Below are 17008 nucleotides of genomic sequence, written 5' to 3'. Positions count from 1 at the left end.
AGAATGAATTCAAAAGTTTATGAGGATGTTTTGCAGGAAAACCTGAGGCCGTCTGTCAGACAGCTGAAACTAAAAAGAAGAAGTAAATCAACTTCAGAATGGTTCCAGAAGAACAAAATACACATTATGGAGTGGCCAAGTCAAAGTCCAGACTTGAACCCCATTGAGATGCTGTTGCATGAACTAAAGACAGCGATTCATGCCAGACATCCCAGGAATCTGACTGAACTACAGCAGTTTTGTAGAGAAAACTCGGCCAAAATTAGTCCTGATCGATGTGGCAGACTGATCTGCAGCTACAGGAAGAGTCTGGTTTAAGTTATTGCTGCCCCCCCCCCCTCCCGCAAAAAAAGGGGGGCTATTAAATGTGATGGTTCACTAACCCCCCCCACTTCTCTCAATGTTTGCATTCTATCCTCATTAAAATATGAAAACCGATAAATGTTTGGGAGGTTTTAGTTAAAGCAATTTTTTCATCTGGGTGATTTTGACAAAGATCAGATCACATTTGATGGTGATTTTATGCAGAAATATGAGGAACTCCAAAAGGTTCGGATACTTTTTCATACCACTGTACATACATACAGTAAACGTATTGTGAATGATAAACAAGAGAGAGCAGATTGTACATTGACTCAAATGTTTCCAGCATCAGTGTCATTTGGTGTATGCACTGGACAAAGTTGACTGTCAGTACTCTGTATTTCATCATCCTTCCATCTAAATGACAAAATACATCAGAAAAGAATATAAAACACATATAGAAACACAATTTTTTTCAAAAATGATAAATTGCAGTTGTTGAGAAAAAAAAAAAAACTGACACATTTTTAGAATCAGATACTTTATAGAAAAGTAATTGGAATGTTTAGATGACAAGATACACAGATGTGTATGTGTTAAGTCTTGCAGAGACAATGGCATTGTAAAATTTAACACAGGAGCAAAAAAATAAATAACTGGCACAAGGAGTAGAGTGTACAGTTACAAATTTAATCTACTTCATTTCAATAGGGTTATCAACTGTTAAAAAGAACTGCTCCACATCGAGGTTCTCATATTGGTAAAACTTGCTTCATCAGGAGGGACAAATAAAACATTTTGCCTTCAGATTTGATGGCACAGATGAATTCGTATTAGCATCAAACTAAACATATTTTCCAGTTACTATGTTTCTAAATAATTAAAAACATTAGACATACGTACATGATTTCACAAAGGGACAGAAAAATAGGGACAAATAACATTTGCAGAGACAAAAGATAAAAAGTAGAAAAAAGGAATACCACTTGCAATACAAGAATGGGTTAAGAAGTAGAAAACCTCACAGTGGATAGGTAAAATAATCTATTAAGGGTTTAAAATAATAAATAAACGTTTTCAATCACAGTAAGGCAACCGAAATCATTAGCAGTAGAAAACAGAACAAGAAAACAGGTTGGGTGACAAACTTGCGCATAAATCTATACAGATTCTTCACATTTTCATAAGTCTGGAAGCTTTCCAAAGATTTTTCCTTCATTTCATGCGTTTTGAAAACAGTGGACTGGTAAAGTCAAAGACTCCCAAATAGTTCCTCTATGGAAGCATCATCATTTATGGTTTACACACTGAGCCTCTAATTTGTCACCCACCTACTTGTAAACATTGGTAAGTAAACACTTTTAAATGAAAGGTTTGCTGCCGAGTTGCTGTTGTTGTTGTTTTTTTAGGAAAGAGAAAATGCTTCAAAGATAAAGTGTACTAATTCATTCGTGTGAACAACAAAAAAAAAGATAGCTTTTAATAGCAAATACTAAGGTGTAAGGTTATTGTGAGGATTCTCAACTTGTAACAACACTTCAGCAGCAATAACTGTGCAAATTCAACAACAAATCCTAACATGGACCCCATAAATAAATGTTTAAAAAATAAATAAGTGAAAAGCACTTCCTGCCATGGCAGCACATTGTGCATCACCATGAATGTTAGTATTCATGAGGAGTTATAAATTATTATTTTACCTCTAATAATATGACATTCCTATGGTGTGTTGTGAAGGGAATCGGGGAGCTTTCTCACTGGTGTGGAAAAACGTCCAACTGCACAACAAGGCACAGAAAATCATCAAGTGATTAAAAAAAAAAAAAAAAAAAAAAAAAAAAAAAGGACTTTTCTTGAAATAGTTGCTGCTATCAATAACCTTTGACACTGCTTGAGACAAATTTGATTGTGATTTTTCCACCAAAGTGGAAATTCAGCATTCAAACAACTCCACTTGACACGTTAACAGTTTTGACTTTGGATGTAAGGCATCAAAGTTGGTGGTCATGTTGGAGGAGGGTTTTGTGGAGAGAATGAATGTGTGAGAACTTGAGCTTATGGTGATAATTAGTGTTTTAAAAAGAAGAAAAAACCTTAAAACCTGTGAGGTTGAAGAACACAAAGCGTGTTTGTGGGATTTCCCAATGAGATAGTGTGAATGTGTTCTTGATAAGGTGCCATAAAACAGTCAATTATTTTGCAGTTTGAGGAGGGATCTCCCCACCATCTCATCTTTCCTCTTCGGCTGATCTAGTTTCAGACTTAAGCCGTACAAATTCCTTGGCAACATCATCGTTTGAGCGCTGGGACAAAATCCGTATAGCAGTGAGACCGGTGTCGTCCATGTGGATGCACTGAGCCAGTGGGCACCAACAGGCACAGTTGCCCTTCTCCATGATGTCTCTTAACTGGATCACAGACAACCCAATCACAGGGTCGGCTCGACCAAAGCAGTAGTCCTTGACACACACTTGTAGCTCATAGCACTCAAAACCATCCTGACTTCCCAGAATGCTGTGGAGAGAAACGACACAAAATTTGGTGTCTTGTTGAAGAAATGCCTGCTCCACAAGCAAAAATAATGAAATTAATTATTTAATTCATTGATACTTGAGTACATTTTGTCTAAAGTAAAAATTATACTGGCGACATGAAAAACAACTCTAGGTTGTCATGGCAATGCAAAGCCGATTTTGTGTTGGCACATGCTGCATTAGGGAGGGGCTGCCTATCAATTTGGGTACAGATCAAACAGCTTTTGTAAACTAAATATGATTTGAATTTATGCCTTTTGTTTAGTGTTTTTCTCCTTTTAATTATTGATACATTATTGGTGGGGGTTAGCACCTAGAAGTAAAATATTTTCTCCAAAATGGACGGCGCGGCAAATAATGTGGTGCGCCTATTGTGTGGACAGAGTACCAAAATGTGTCTGTCTGACTGACTGAGCAATTTTTGAAAAGGCGGACGTATTTGAGAGCAGCATGAGAACCTTAAAGGGAGAAGGTTGCGTATAATAGGGGCAGTGTACGGTGTCCGAGAGGTGTCAGGCGAAATGCAAAGTCCAAGCACTTTACAAATAGAAAAAAAAGCACGAACCCCAATTGCAAACGCTTTGCAAAAGAAAAAACGCACTAATGCAAACTAACAAAACACGATCCAAATTCCAAAAGCGCGACTGCAAATTGGCAAAAGCATGAACCCCAAATGCCGCAACCCGACAGAAAATGTCTCGCAGCACGAATGCAAAAGGCTTGCAGGACGAATGCAAAGACCCGCGGCACAACAGCAAAATCCCACACTTTCTAAATAACAGAGGGGTGTCCGAACAACTAGCACGAATGTAGCACACAGGAATGGCACCTCTCCGAGACCATTTTGCAGTAAATGAGGGGCTCAGAGTGACGTCATCACTCGAAATGAATACCTCAAGCCCCCCAATTTACTGCAAAATGGACCTGAATTTTTTTGTGTTATGATCGTGCTAGTTGTTGGGACACCCCTCTGTTATTGATCGATTCGGATGCTCCATTAGAGCGGGAGCTAAGCTAAGGAAATGCTACGAGTGATGTCAACACTTGAAAAATAATATCTCAATAAAAGCATAATATTGTATCTACAAAACCGTTGAAACACAAACCAGCACAAACGACTGACGCAATTCTTAATCGAAATGGGGTGCTAGCTGACCTCAGATTTACCAATTAAAGAATTGTAAATATCTCTAAAACGAAAGCAGCATAAACAAAAATTTTACAGCACAAAAGATTGACATCATTTTCATATAAATTTGCGTCTGATAGGGGAGGGGGGGGTGACTTCACGGAGGTCCGTAGAGATGGTCATAAAGCACATACAGTGGTACCTCGACATACAATCGCTTTGACACACGATCTTTTCAACATCCGAAGTAAAATTTGACTCGCCATTTGTTTCTACAACCGACGACATGCTCTAAATACGACGATCTACGACAGCCCCGCAGGTTCTTTGTTTTCCCGCAAGACGGACGCATGACATATTTTCTTGTGAGAGAAATTAACTTGGGTTCCAACAATGTTAAGGCAGGTGGTGAAGAAAACAAGGAAAAATGTGATGCTTACCAATACCATTGACATGAAGATAGATATGATAGAAAAATATGAGCGTGCGGTGTGCATCTGTGATATGGCTTGCTCAACAATACAGCCGTAGACGGTCTATGACGGTACTCCTCCATTTGACATTTCTTGATAAGTTAAGGTGGAAATTATTATCGTGGAAACATTGCCAAAGAAATGGCCAGCTTCGTCAGGTTTGTAATCATTTATTCCATCAACTTGTGCAACACAACACGCCTAGTGTCCCCCGCAGCGAGTAAACAAAAGTGAAAGTGAAAAGCAGAGAAACTCTATCAAGTTAGCCACGCGATATGTTCAGGTACACCATGTAAAGACATTTGCCACATTAGAACCTGGTTTGTTACATTATTACAGGTACTGTATTATTGTTATTATTATTATTATATTATTATTCTGAATTTTATTCATAATTTATTTTAATATTTGCAATAGTAATATCAGTATTTATTAAGAATTTAGTGTAGTTTTTCGGGCTCTGGAACAAATTAATGGAATTATAATGTGTCCTTATGGGAAAATCCTGCTCGACATTCGACCACTTCGACTTACAAACAAGGTCTTGGAACGAATTAACGTCGTATTTAGAGGTAACACTGTATAGCTATATATATAGTGTCGTCCTGTTTTTTTTTTTTTTTCTTTTTTCCTCTTGCCGTCGTGCTGTGGGATTTTGCTGTTGTGCTGTGGGTCTTTGCATTCGTCTTGCTAGCCTTTTGCATTCATGCTGCGAGTCATTTGCTGTCTGGTTGTGGCAATTGGGGTTCGTGCTTTTGCCAATTTGCAATGGCGTTTTAGGAATTGGGGATCGTGTTGTGGCAGCTTGCATTAGTGTTTTTTCTTCTTTTGCAAAGTGTTTGCAATTGGGGTTCGTGCTTTTTTCTATTTGCAAAGTGTTTGGACTTTGCATTTCTCCTGACACCTCTTGGCCACCATAGCCGTGCCCCCAGTAAGGTAAATTCTTAATAAAGTACAACTGAATTTTGCTCAAGCAGCCTTTTGAAAAAATATATGCTAGGCTGCAAACTAGCACATATGCTAGCGTATGTTTTTCATGAGCCCAATAATGCGGTGCGCCTTGTGTGTGTGTGTTAAATCCAAAAACATCACCCGAAAATGAGCCCGCGCCTTTTAACACGATACGCCCTATGGTCGACAAATACGGTAATTTGATGAAAACAAGAATACGTTACAATGGCAATTCATAAGTCATCTCTTCTTTACTAAAAAAGCAAAAAGCAACAATTTCATTGTTGTACTCACAAGTGGAAGGTCTCATTGAATTTGGGAGACCAGCTGTTGTTCTTAGATTTTGTCTGGAATTTCCTTTTTTTGTCACTGAGGTGTGGTCCGATCATGGTGAGCTCGACAAAGGGCCTGAACATTCCACTTGTCTGCCATTTCAGATCAGTGGCTGCCACAACTGTAAGTCACAGTAATAACACGAAGTGAGCATTGAAAGTAGAAAGACTGAAGCCTTTCTAATATAACTCCATTGTATGAGTACTCCATGACCTTTGGCGGACACTTTACGCTCCCCACTTTTAGGATGAGTATGGAGTTCGACCTGGATAGACACCTCACCAATGGGGTTGGATACACCTGATCCTATTTAAATGCAAAGTCAGAGTATATTAATGACTTAAAAGATTTAAATTACTGAATCAAGATGAGATGCCGAAGGCTAATTAGGTTGTTCTACCCACTTTAATGGCACATAATGACAACAAATATGTAGTGACAAAGAGATGAGCAGATGGGAATGGTCACATATTCCAAAATGATAAAACCTACCACTGCTTGGCTTTATTTTCTCATTGGAGGTTAACCTTATACCTTTTCCATTGTGCACTAGCAGATAGGCAGCACAGGAAATAAAGAGGAGATAGCAATAACTTGTCAACACAGTCAAGTGTGGACAACAACTTTTAGAAAAAGCTGAAAAAAATGTACCGGTCAATTTACCGGGTTAAGAAGGGGAAATTTTCCATTTCAGTTGCTAACCTTGTTCATGCTGAGTGGTCACGAATGTCTTGATAAGTGTGTCGGTGGTCTGAGTGTAGAGGGACAAGGTGTGGCGAAGTGAGGAGAGCTCAGGACTCTTCTCCAGGAAGGCCTTCTTGAGACCATTCCCTCCTGCGTGAAAGTATTGCTGCAAAGAGGAAAAATAAATAAATAAATAAATAATTAAAAAAACAATGGGAAAAGACAATTTTACACACTAACGGGGGATGGCGTGGCTCAGTGGTAGAGTAGTTGTCCCCCAACCCAGAAGTTGTGGGTTCGATTCTCTGCCCTGATGAACTCTCCTAAGTATCCTTGCGCAAGATACTGAACCCCACATTGCTCCTGGTGCTGCGTCACCAGTAGGTAGATGGCAATGTAGTGTAAAGCGCTTTGAGCGCCTTGAAAGGTGGAAAAGCGCTATATAAGTACAACACCATTTACCAACGTAAAATGCCTCAGTTTCCTATGTCACTGTTTAGTATGGACTGATATTAATTAAGGAAAGTGCGCACACACACAGGTTTGGGTTCTTGTTAAAGGCAAAGGCAAATAAAAATGGGCAATACTGTTATTGATTTATTTTTCACATTAACGGGTCACGTCATTGTGTATACTTGGAATCTAATGATGCTCAGCTTTGACTGACAGTCAGTGAGGTATTCATTTTTGGAACTAATGCCATTACATTTGTTCCATCCATCCATCCATCCATCCATGGTAAATGGTAAATGGTGTTATACTTATATAGCGCTTTTCCACCTTTCAAGGCGCTCAAAGCACTTTACACTATCTCGCCATCCACCTACTGGTGACGCAGCACCAGGAGCAACGTGGGGTTCAGTGTCTTGCTCAAGGACACTTAGACAAGTTCATCAGGGCGGAGAATTGAACCCACAACCTCTGGGTTGTGGGGACAACTACTCTACCCTCAAAGCACTTTACACTATCTCGCCATCCACCTACTGGTGACGCAGCACCAGGAGCAACGTGGGGTTCAGTGTCTTGCTCAAGGACACTTAGACAAGTTCATCAGGGCGGAGAATTGAACCCACAACCTCTGGGTTGTGGGGACAACTACTCTACCACTGAGCCACGCCACCCCCTAGCCAGCCAGCCAGCCAGCCAGCCAGCCAGCCAGCCAGCAAGCATCCATCCATCCTCCCTCTCCCGCTAATTGCCCAAGTTGTTTATGAAACGTGAGCCAAGCGAAGAGTCTCTGCCTGCAACGCCCGAGTTAATCTGTCATTTTACTGATGTCTCTTGCTTTCGGTGATAGAGCTATCGTTGGGTTTTTGGATCATACACATAATTTGTTTATTCAATCAAAGCTGCTAAAATTTAACGATCTTGTAAATTAGAATACCTCAATAATCCTCTATAAAGCATTCAATAAATTATTACCAATTAAATTGCAAAACTTTTTTACAATGAAAGAGAGAACTCATAACTTGAGAGGATATGGAGACTTCAGAATACCAAAAATTCGAACAACTCGTAAAAGCTTTTGTGTGTCTGTGTGTGGAGTGAAACTTTGGAATAATTTGGGAATGCAACACAAGCAATGCCAAACTATCTACAAATTTAAAAGGTTAAACAAATTTATGGTCTGGTCACAGTATACCGAAATAAGGTCTTAATTACATCAATAAATTGTCTTGGAATGAGTGCTGGTTGTTTTTTACCATTGCTGGTATATTGTCCGTGACCGTTGTTGGTATAGTTATTGTTGCCATTTATAATTTGTTGTCCTGTGTCTGTGGCCTTTACCATTGTTGGTATGGTTTTACTTTCATTTACCATGTTGGTATGAAATTGTTTTTGGTTTGGGTGTTGCCTGTGGTAACTTCATCACAAGGGACAAAATTTGGTACAAAACTGTATATGTGCAAAACTGTTTGGACTGATTTTTTGGTGGCCTACATTTTTGGAAGGAAGTAGCAAGAATTTTTTGTTCTTAATTAGATAAGAATAGGGGTGGGATTAAATAAGTTTTCTTCTTCCCACTCCTTTTCAGGCATGTAGTTGATGTTGTAATGTTACTCAGCTTTGCTGCTCTTTTTTGTTACTTTATTATATGAGCTGTATATATTTGTTGTCTTGACAAGGAATAATGGCCTGAAATAAACAAATGAAAAAAAAAAAAAAAAAAAAAAAAAAAAATTGGAGCTCTCTGTTAAAGGGAACCTCAGACTTAAAGACTTATAGGCTCTAATAAGCCACAATTATTGTCTTTTACTAAAATACTGTATGTTATAAACACATAAAATGCTTCCATTGATTTATAAATCTCTAAATATTTAGTACATCATTTGACCTACGGAGGGCGTCATATTTATTCGCGCAATGGAGGCTTAGGGTAATGACATAGATTGTCACTGTCACTATATCAGTACTTCTCAAATAGTGGGGCGATGCCAGGGGTGGTACTTGCACATCCACTCAGTGGGTGGCAGTGGTGCTCTCATATTCAAAGTGCGCGCAGTATTTTTGAAGTAAGCAAGAGCACACGGAAGAGACTCATGAAGAGCTGCGCGCCGCTTTCCGGCCGGATTCACGCAGCGACCCACTGTCTTCTCCGGTTCTCACGTGTCCGCCCGAGAAGTGCCATTTTCAGCTTGGGATCGTCACGACGACCGCCCTCACCTACGGTTCTCTCTCGGCCGCCGAGAATGCGCTTTTTTTCGGTGCCGTTTGCCTTCTGGCTTTGACATGTTATTTAATTTACTTACTTAGCTTATATTGCACATCCAACTTTTGTTTTGTAGGTAAATTTGTAAAAATAAAGATGCCTGTCAAAATTTCTGTATGTTTTATTGTTTCATTATATTTTATAATTTTAGGAGAGAGTTGTCTTTTCTCTTACAGTACGACAGGAACCAAACCCAAAACACTTTTTAAAATCGTTTTCTATATTACTATTTCTTTTAAAGTAACTTAAAGTATTTACTTTCATAATTGAATAACTAGTAAAGTAATTAGTTACTATTTCAGAGAAGTAAATAAAACTCTACTTTTCAAAAGTAAGTTGAACACTGTTCACTTTACTATGTTTCACTTTGTAAGTGCAGTTTGCAGTGTGCTGTATCAATTATTGAGCTGCCTCTAATACTTTGCCCTCTCAAGAAGTTATGTACATCCAATTAATCAATGAGTTTAAATTTGAAAATGAGCTTGTTTGGCTGGAGGCAGTCCAGGGTGCACGCTGCCTCTCTTTTTGCCATGAAAATATATGCAGATAGGGTGATTAACTAACGACTATGATTCCATAGCATCTGGGTTCAATACAGTTGGGTACAAAATGTTAAAACTAAGTTGTAGCATTTCATCAAAATGCACGCCCATCATAAATGTTGTATTTGAGCTCATAGGTCATTTCAGTAACCTTTCTGTATATAGACAACTGGTGGGTGGACAGTTTGGAAACATGATTTATCTAAAGTTGTATCAAGGTTTCCTCATCTGACCTTAATCGTGTCCAGTGCAACATCCATAACTGCACATTGCCGTGGAGACAGACTCTTTGCCTCTCCTGCCATGTGGTCCTAAACAAAGAGGCAAGTTAGACTAGCACTGTTTAGAAAGTCGCAATTTTAGGAGAATTTTCTTACTTTGAGTTTGGAAAGCTGACCAAGGTCTTTTGCAGCTGAGAGTATTTGTGCGCCCTACAAAAAAGAACACCAAGATTCAATAGAAGTATACAATGTTTTGCCACCTAAAACAAACAGATTAACATATTAAGTAACACATTATTTAAAAAAACACACACACAAAGCCATAACTGAATTAAAACTTACAAATGTGTCATTGCCCTGAGGCAGGACAATAGTCTTCTCTAGGTTGGTCATCACAATCCTCCATAGTTCCTTGAGCACACGCTTCAGGACAGTCTTCTCACAAATGGCAGCAAACAGAGTCAACCTACAGAATCATAGTAGAAAACATACTTGAATATTTTGGTGTATTATAGTTATACTAACTTGAAGGAGCTGCAATTACACAATAATTTCTTGGTTAATAACGTGTAGCTACTTACTTCCCATCAAGGAAATCCATAAGTGGCCGTAGCATGTTATCAGAGTCCGCCTCAACCTGGTTTTTGGTGTTGGCATTGAGCGGGCCTTTTATTTGGTAAAGTAGAGACGCCATCTGACGCATGCATTCATGGATGCGACTCTGGAAACTTAAAGACCGCAAAAATGCATGTATAAACAAGTGTGTAGACTCAAGTAGGTATTTTCAAATCTGGGCAGGGTTCTACCTGTTCCCAAATGTGCTGCTGAGCTCATCCAGCACATTGTTCAGTTTCACTTGCAAATCGGTCAACAGATCACTTGCCTCAGTGTCCATCTGCAGAAAGAATACACAAAGAACACATGCGTACTTACAGATTTTTTATTTTCTTAAAAAATTTACCTTTGCAATGATGCTTGTAATGCATTAAAAATATGAAAAACAGTTTTTGGGGCGATACTGTAGTCATGCACACTAAGGTACAGCGTTCTTTATTTCTAGTTATGATGTATTACTTTTTCCCCACTGAAAATATTGAAGATCGACAATTTTAAAAATTAGCTATAAGTAACCAAAGTAAACATAAAACACATCTTTTAAATGCTGATGATGCTAAGTTACCTAACCTAGCTCCGGCAAAAGATCTCAAAATTTGACAACATTTAAGTAAAATAATCTGAGTAAGACGTTACAAATTTGCAGAGTAGCAGCCCAGCATCAGTCAATGTAAACAGTAACGTTAGCTGCTGTTGGTTGTGTGCAGTGACGTCTTTGGACAGCTTTTTTTTATAGGGAAAAGGCCACCGGCTGAGGCAGAAGGGGAGCCTACAACAAAGTCCATTCTGCATAATGTGTGGCTAAAAGCTAGCGAACGAGGCAACAAACGCGAATGCACTGAGAGCGTCACACTTTGTGGCGAAATGTATTGCTAAAGGCAAGAAACTGGAGAAGAATTTGGAGAAGATTAGAGAACAACTCATTATGCCTGCGACCATGGATATTTGCCGTCAATTTTTAGGAGAGGCTGCTGTTAAAAAAAGTTGATTCAGCGTAAGGTGGGTTACATTTTCCCTGTACTTAACGTTCGTTTTTAGCCCCGTCGTGTTAGTTTATATTTACTGTAATTTTCTGCCACACATTGCCGGTCCGTGAATAAAAGGCCCATATCACATCGGTCCGTTGTGCAAAAAAGGTTGGGGATCACTGCCTTAGGCCATTTATGCTTGAAAACTGCCTAGTGTTGTTGAAGTTAAACATTTTTTGCAAGTGGGAAGAATATAGCATATTGAAAGACTCATTTCCAGTTCAGAGCTCAAAACAAAGCAGGGAAACAATGCAAAAAAACCAAACACATAAAGAAAAGACTCAAAGAAGGAGGCAAATACGTTTTTATGGCACTGTACTATAATATTATAATGAGTGCCTTGAAAAAAATAAACTGTATTCATATCTGCGGATTAAACTTTTAAAAGTGGAAAAGGCGAGAACAGGGTAATCATAGATACGCCTCACTGGACTATAAGCTTCAGCTGTCTCACTGTATCATGGGATATTTACACCAAAACATATTAACGGGTAACACTTTGTTTGCTTCAAGAACCTTCATTTGGCCACCACTGCTCCCTTGGGGGAGACAGTAAATCTCTGCTCCATCCTGCTGTCAACACTGTTGTTGTCCAACATGCCTCCTAACATGCATTGCAGCGCTACAGATGTAAATTACAATCAAAGTTCATGTTGTGTGCGAATTATTTCCTCAGTTACTGTTCTAGTTGTTTCATTAATTGCTAGTTATGGTATTTTGTAACACTTTATTTGACAGTGGCGCCAAAAGACTGTCATAAGACCATCATAACTATTAATGAATGCTTATGACTGATGTCATTTTGTGCCATCAGCAAATTATCTCACTTTTGAATGGATGTAATAGAACCAAGCTGGACATAAATGGAGTTAGTGACATAATTTGCCAAATGACACTAAATGACAACCATCATAAGCATTCATTATTGCCCATGATAGTCTCATGTCATAATTATGATGGTCTTATGACAGTCGTATGACGCAGATGTCAAATATTAATTTAATCCTAATAAATCAACAAATTAGACACACTGGACTATAAACCGCAGGATTCAAAATGAAGGGACAAAGTAGCGGCTTATAGTCCGAAAATCACGGTAAATATTGGCAGTGCAGCTACAAACTGATTAACCTAAAGGATAATTTTAAGTGGAACGAAACAAAATTTGCCCCAATGTTATAAAATGTAATTATTTTAATATTTCAGATAATTTATACAGCATGAGCATGCATTAAACACATTAACGTTTATTAAATCATGTTGCTAGTATAATAAAATTGATGAATTTGTCTGTAGGAAAAAGGAAAGGATATAGCTAATTTACATCTTTTGCCTAGAGCTGTGCCACAATGTTATAAAATGTAATTATTTCAATATTTTAGATAATTTATACAGCATGAGCATGCATTAAACACATTAACGTTTATTAAATCATGTTGCTAGTATAATAAAATTGATGAATTTGTCTGTAGGAAAGAGGAAAGGATATAGCTAATGTACATCTTTGCCTAGAGCTGTGCAGATGTATAAGAAGGGAGGTTGAAACTTTAATGCTTGAGGGATGACGGGAAGGCTTCAGGGTAAGAATGGCAGTTACAAATGTATTTCCATGCTTCTTACCTTCTCTACAAAAGTATCCAGCTTAAAGTGGTAGAAATGTTGGACAATGTTTTAGTAAATAATCATAAATAAAATAATTGTATTAAATTAGTATGTTGATGTACAATATTGACACCCACCTTCTCCCCGCCAGTCTATTGAAAAATATATTTGAGGGAGGGAAAGGAAACAAATTAGGAAAAGGCAAACCAGACATCAGCAAAAGCTGGTAAAGACGAAATGAGTGGACAATTTTTGGGAAAGGCCATTGAACTAAGTGACTGATGACTATTGTCACCAGAAATTATTATCAGTCTTTGAAATTCCAATGGGTTTAGTTTTCAACAATGTTGCTGGGAGCAGAAAAAGGATGGAAACAATTCACATGAATTGTGTGGGCTAAAACACTGCAACAAACCCCAACCTGAAGTTTGTCTTTCTCCCTTTCCTCCTCCTCCTCTTCGCTCTCCTCAAGCTAACAGAGGCAGTAAAAAGAAACCAGCATTTAATAAACTGGTGCTTGTAGACTAAAAAGTAATGCAATGCATGTTTGTGATACAAACATGTTTGCATATACTGTACAGTAACTTGCCTGACATGAAAGCATTCTAGTGTTGCACTGGGGGGGGGGGGGGGGGAGAGAAGAACAAAAAACATCATGGGTTCTGAGAGGAAACTAAATGAACAAAAATTCAGCATATTATAAAGCCAAAGTCTGCATCATGAGGAAAGCAAATAAAACTTTGGGTATTCATGAAAGCTAAGAGCTAATGTCTTTCTAATCTAGCGGTCACTCAAGTGATGTTGTGATAAACATTTACTACCAAAACACAGATTCACGTAACGGAAACTACTTCTGTCACACATTACCGCACGAGCAGCATCACTAAGTTCCACTTACTACAAACCAAGCCACTATGTGTCACGGATCAAGTTATTCGACCAACCAGCAGCACCATCATATAGTCCAAAACAACTACCCATGATACGCACCAGAGCCATTTGTTCCTCATTACCAGTTCTCACCAGCTTTTCAAGCCAGACAAAAGAGGCATTAAACATGGAAAAAAAAAAAAAAAAAAAAAATTATGAAGCATCACAGGTATTGTCATTGATATTTAAATGGCCTGTTTCATAGTCACATTGTTCTGAAACCCCACCTCATCTTCAGCTTCCTGCTCTTCCTCTTCCATCAACTCATTGCGCTTTGAATATACATTGAACACACTGGTTGACATTTAAGTTACAAGGTATTGATGTGGAACAATGTCATCATATGACTGCTATGGACACTAATTGCCCTGTGATATCAAAGAAATTACATGAAATAAAATGAACTATTCAATACCTATTGTTTTTCGTTTCACGACTTAAACTTGTTGCCACTTGCAAACTGCTGAGTTGTTCTTATTAAAGAGCAGTCAGTCAATTCAAAGTCATTTGCCCTCAAGCTTACCTGTTTGGCACCCATGCACTCGAACATCTTCTCCAGCAGGATTCGCAATTGCTGCACATTATTCATTAAGACACAGGGCTGCACATAATCATGTAGTATACAGAGAGAAAGTGAGATTGATTAAGCGGTTTCAAAATTTGTTTTAAAATTGTTTTACATTTATATTTAGCTTCAGACCACTTACAATCTTCTCCTTGTCAACGTACGAAGGGAAACTCTTGTTAAGAATGGCACTGTACTTCAAAAGAACTTTAGCAATAGTCTGAAAAGATAATGAGGGGGTAAATGTTTAAGAAAATAAACATTACAATAAAACAGTTGGATTATTCACAGTTCATCTATTAATATATGTATCAAATTGCAATTTTAGGGAAGAAAGAAATACTGTCATTTATCAAGTTTGACAAAAAAACAACATTTGTTATATATACCGTATTTTTCGGACTATAAGTCGCAGTTTTTTTTCATAGGTAGAGGGTGCGTCTTATACTCTGGAGCGACTTATGTGTGATTATTTGCGGTCGGGTTGGGCCGAATTCTCTCTTGCTAACTTTTTCCATCCATCCATCCATTATCTTCCGCTTGTTCCGGGGTCGGGTCGCGGGGGCAGCAGCTTTAACAGGGAAGCCCAGACTTCCCTCTCCCCAGCCACTTCAACCAGCTCCTCCGGCGGGATCCCAAGGCGTTCCCAGGCCAGCCGAGAGACATAGTCTCTCCAGCGTGTCCTGGGTCGTCCCCGGGGCCTCCCGCCGGTGGGACATGCCCGGAACACCTCTCCAGGGAGGCGTCCGGGAGGCATCCGAACCAGATGCCCGAGCCACCTCAGCTGGCTCCTCTCTACGCGGAGGAGTAGCGGCTCGACGCCGAGTCCCTCCCGGATGACCGAGCTTCTCACCCTATCTCTAAGGGAGAGCCCGGACACCCTGCGGAGGAAACTCATTTCGGCCGCTTGTATCCGGGATCTTGTTCTTTCGGTCACGACCCAAAGCTCGTGACCATAGGTGAGGGTAGGAACGTAGATCGACTGGTAAATCGAGAGCTTTGCCTTTCGGCTCAGCTCCTTCTTCACCACTACGGACCGGTGCAGCGTCCGCATTACTGCAGACGCCGCACCGATTCGCCTGTCGATCTCCCGCTCCCTCCTACCGTCACTCGTGAACAAGACCCCAAGATACTTGAACTCCTCCACTTGAGGCAGGATCTCATCCCCGACCCGGAGAGGGCACTCCACCCTTTTCCGACTGAGGACCATGGTCTCGGATTTGGAGGTGCTGATCTTCATCCCAACCGCTTCACACTCAGCTGCGAACCGCTCCAGTGAGAGTTGGAGGTCACGGCTTGATGAAGCCAACAGCACTAAATCATCTGCAAAAAGCAGAGATTCAATGCTGAGGTCACCAAACCGGACCCCCTCAACGCTTCGGCTGCGCCTAGAAATTCTGTCCATAAAAGTTATGAACAAAATCGGTGACAAAGGGCAGCCTTGGCGGAGTCCAACCCTCACTGGGAACGAATTCGACTTACTGCCGGCAATGCGGACCAGACTCTGACACCGGTCGTACAGGGACCGAACAGCCCTTACCAAGGGGCTCGGTACCCCGTACTCCCGGAGCACCCTCCACAGGATTCCCCTAGGCACACGGTCGAACGCCTTCTCCAAATCCACAAAACACATGTAGACTGGTTGGGCGAACTCCCATGCACCCTCGAGGACCCTGCTGAGGGTGTAGAGCTGGTCCACTGTTCCACGGCCGGGACGAAAACCACACTGCTCCTCCTGAATCCGAGATTCGACTTCCCGACGGACCCTCCTCTCCAGCACCCCTGAATAGACTTTACCGGGGAGGCTGAGGAGTGTGATTCCTCTATAATTGGAACACACCCTCCGGTCCCCCTTTTTAAAAAGGGGGACCACCACCCCGGTCTGCCAATCCAGAGGCACTGTCCCCGATGTCCACGCGATGTTGTAGAGGCGTGTCAGCCATGACAGCCCTACAACATCCAGAGCCTTTAGGAACTCCGGGCGGATCTCATCCACCCCCGGGGCCTTGCCACCGAGGAGCTTACCAACCGCCTCAGTGACTTCAACCCCAGAGATCGAAGAGCCCACCTCAGAGTCCCCAGACTCTGCTTCCTCAAAGGAAGGCGTGTCGGTGGAATTGAGGAGGGCTTCGAAGTATTCTCTCCACCGACTCACGACGTCCCGAGTCGAGGTCAGCAGTACACCATCTTCACTATACACAGTGTTAATAGTGCACTGCTTTCCCCTCCTCAGACGCCGGATGGTGGACCAGAATTTCCTCGAAGCCATCCGGAAGTCGTTTTCCATGGCCTCACCGAACTCCTCCCATGTCCGAGTTTTTGCCTCGGCAACCGCCGAGGCCGCAGTCCGCTTGGCCAGCCGGTACCTGTCAGCTGCCTCCGGAGTCC

The 17008-nt window shown here is 40.6% G+C and overlaps 1 protein-coding gene across 1 annotated transcript in view; it reads right to left on the bottom strand.

The window, feature by feature from the left end:
* Positions 1-979: 979 nt before the first annotated feature.
* The window catches only part of LOC130905189 (protein unc-13 homolog B-like), a 92889-nt gene continuing 76860 nt past the window's right edge, over positions 980-17008 (bottom strand). Inside the window, exons 30-47 of the mRNA XM_057818332.1 lie at positions 14763-14840; positions 14579-14656; positions 14265-14327; positions 14116-14151; positions 13715-13741; positions 13547-13597; positions 13263-13277; positions 13144-13164; positions 10687-10775; positions 10462-10608; positions 10223-10346; positions 10037-10090; positions 9893-9970; positions 6426-6573; positions 6216-6272; positions 5937-6029; positions 5685-5844; positions 980-2817 (exon numbers count right to left, since the gene is read on the bottom strand). Coding sequence (XP_057674315.1) covers positions 2532-2817; positions 5685-5844; positions 5937-6029; positions 6216-6272; positions 6426-6573; positions 9893-9970; positions 10037-10090; positions 10223-10346; positions 10462-10608; positions 10687-10775; positions 13144-13164; positions 13263-13277; positions 13547-13597; positions 13715-13741; positions 14116-14151; positions 14265-14327; positions 14579-14656; positions 14763-14840 — 1605 coding nt within the window. The 3' untranslated portion in view covers positions 980-2531. The remainder of the gene's footprint in view (positions 2818-5684; positions 5845-5936; positions 6030-6215; positions 6273-6425; positions 6574-9892; positions 9971-10036; positions 10091-10222; positions 10347-10461; positions 10609-10686; positions 10776-13143; positions 13165-13262; positions 13278-13546; positions 13598-13714; positions 13742-14115; positions 14152-14264; positions 14328-14578; positions 14657-14762; positions 14841-17008) is intronic.

The sequence above is a fragment of the Corythoichthys intestinalis genome, chromosome 17, assembly GCF_030265065.1.
Source record: "Corythoichthys intestinalis isolate RoL2023-P3 chromosome 17, ASM3026506v1, whole genome shotgun sequence".
In the NCBI taxonomy this organism is placed as follows: domain Eukaryota; kingdom Metazoa; phylum Chordata; class Actinopteri; order Syngnathiformes; family Syngnathidae; genus Corythoichthys; species Corythoichthys intestinalis.
This window is presented reverse-complemented; position numbering and strand designations above follow the sequence as displayed.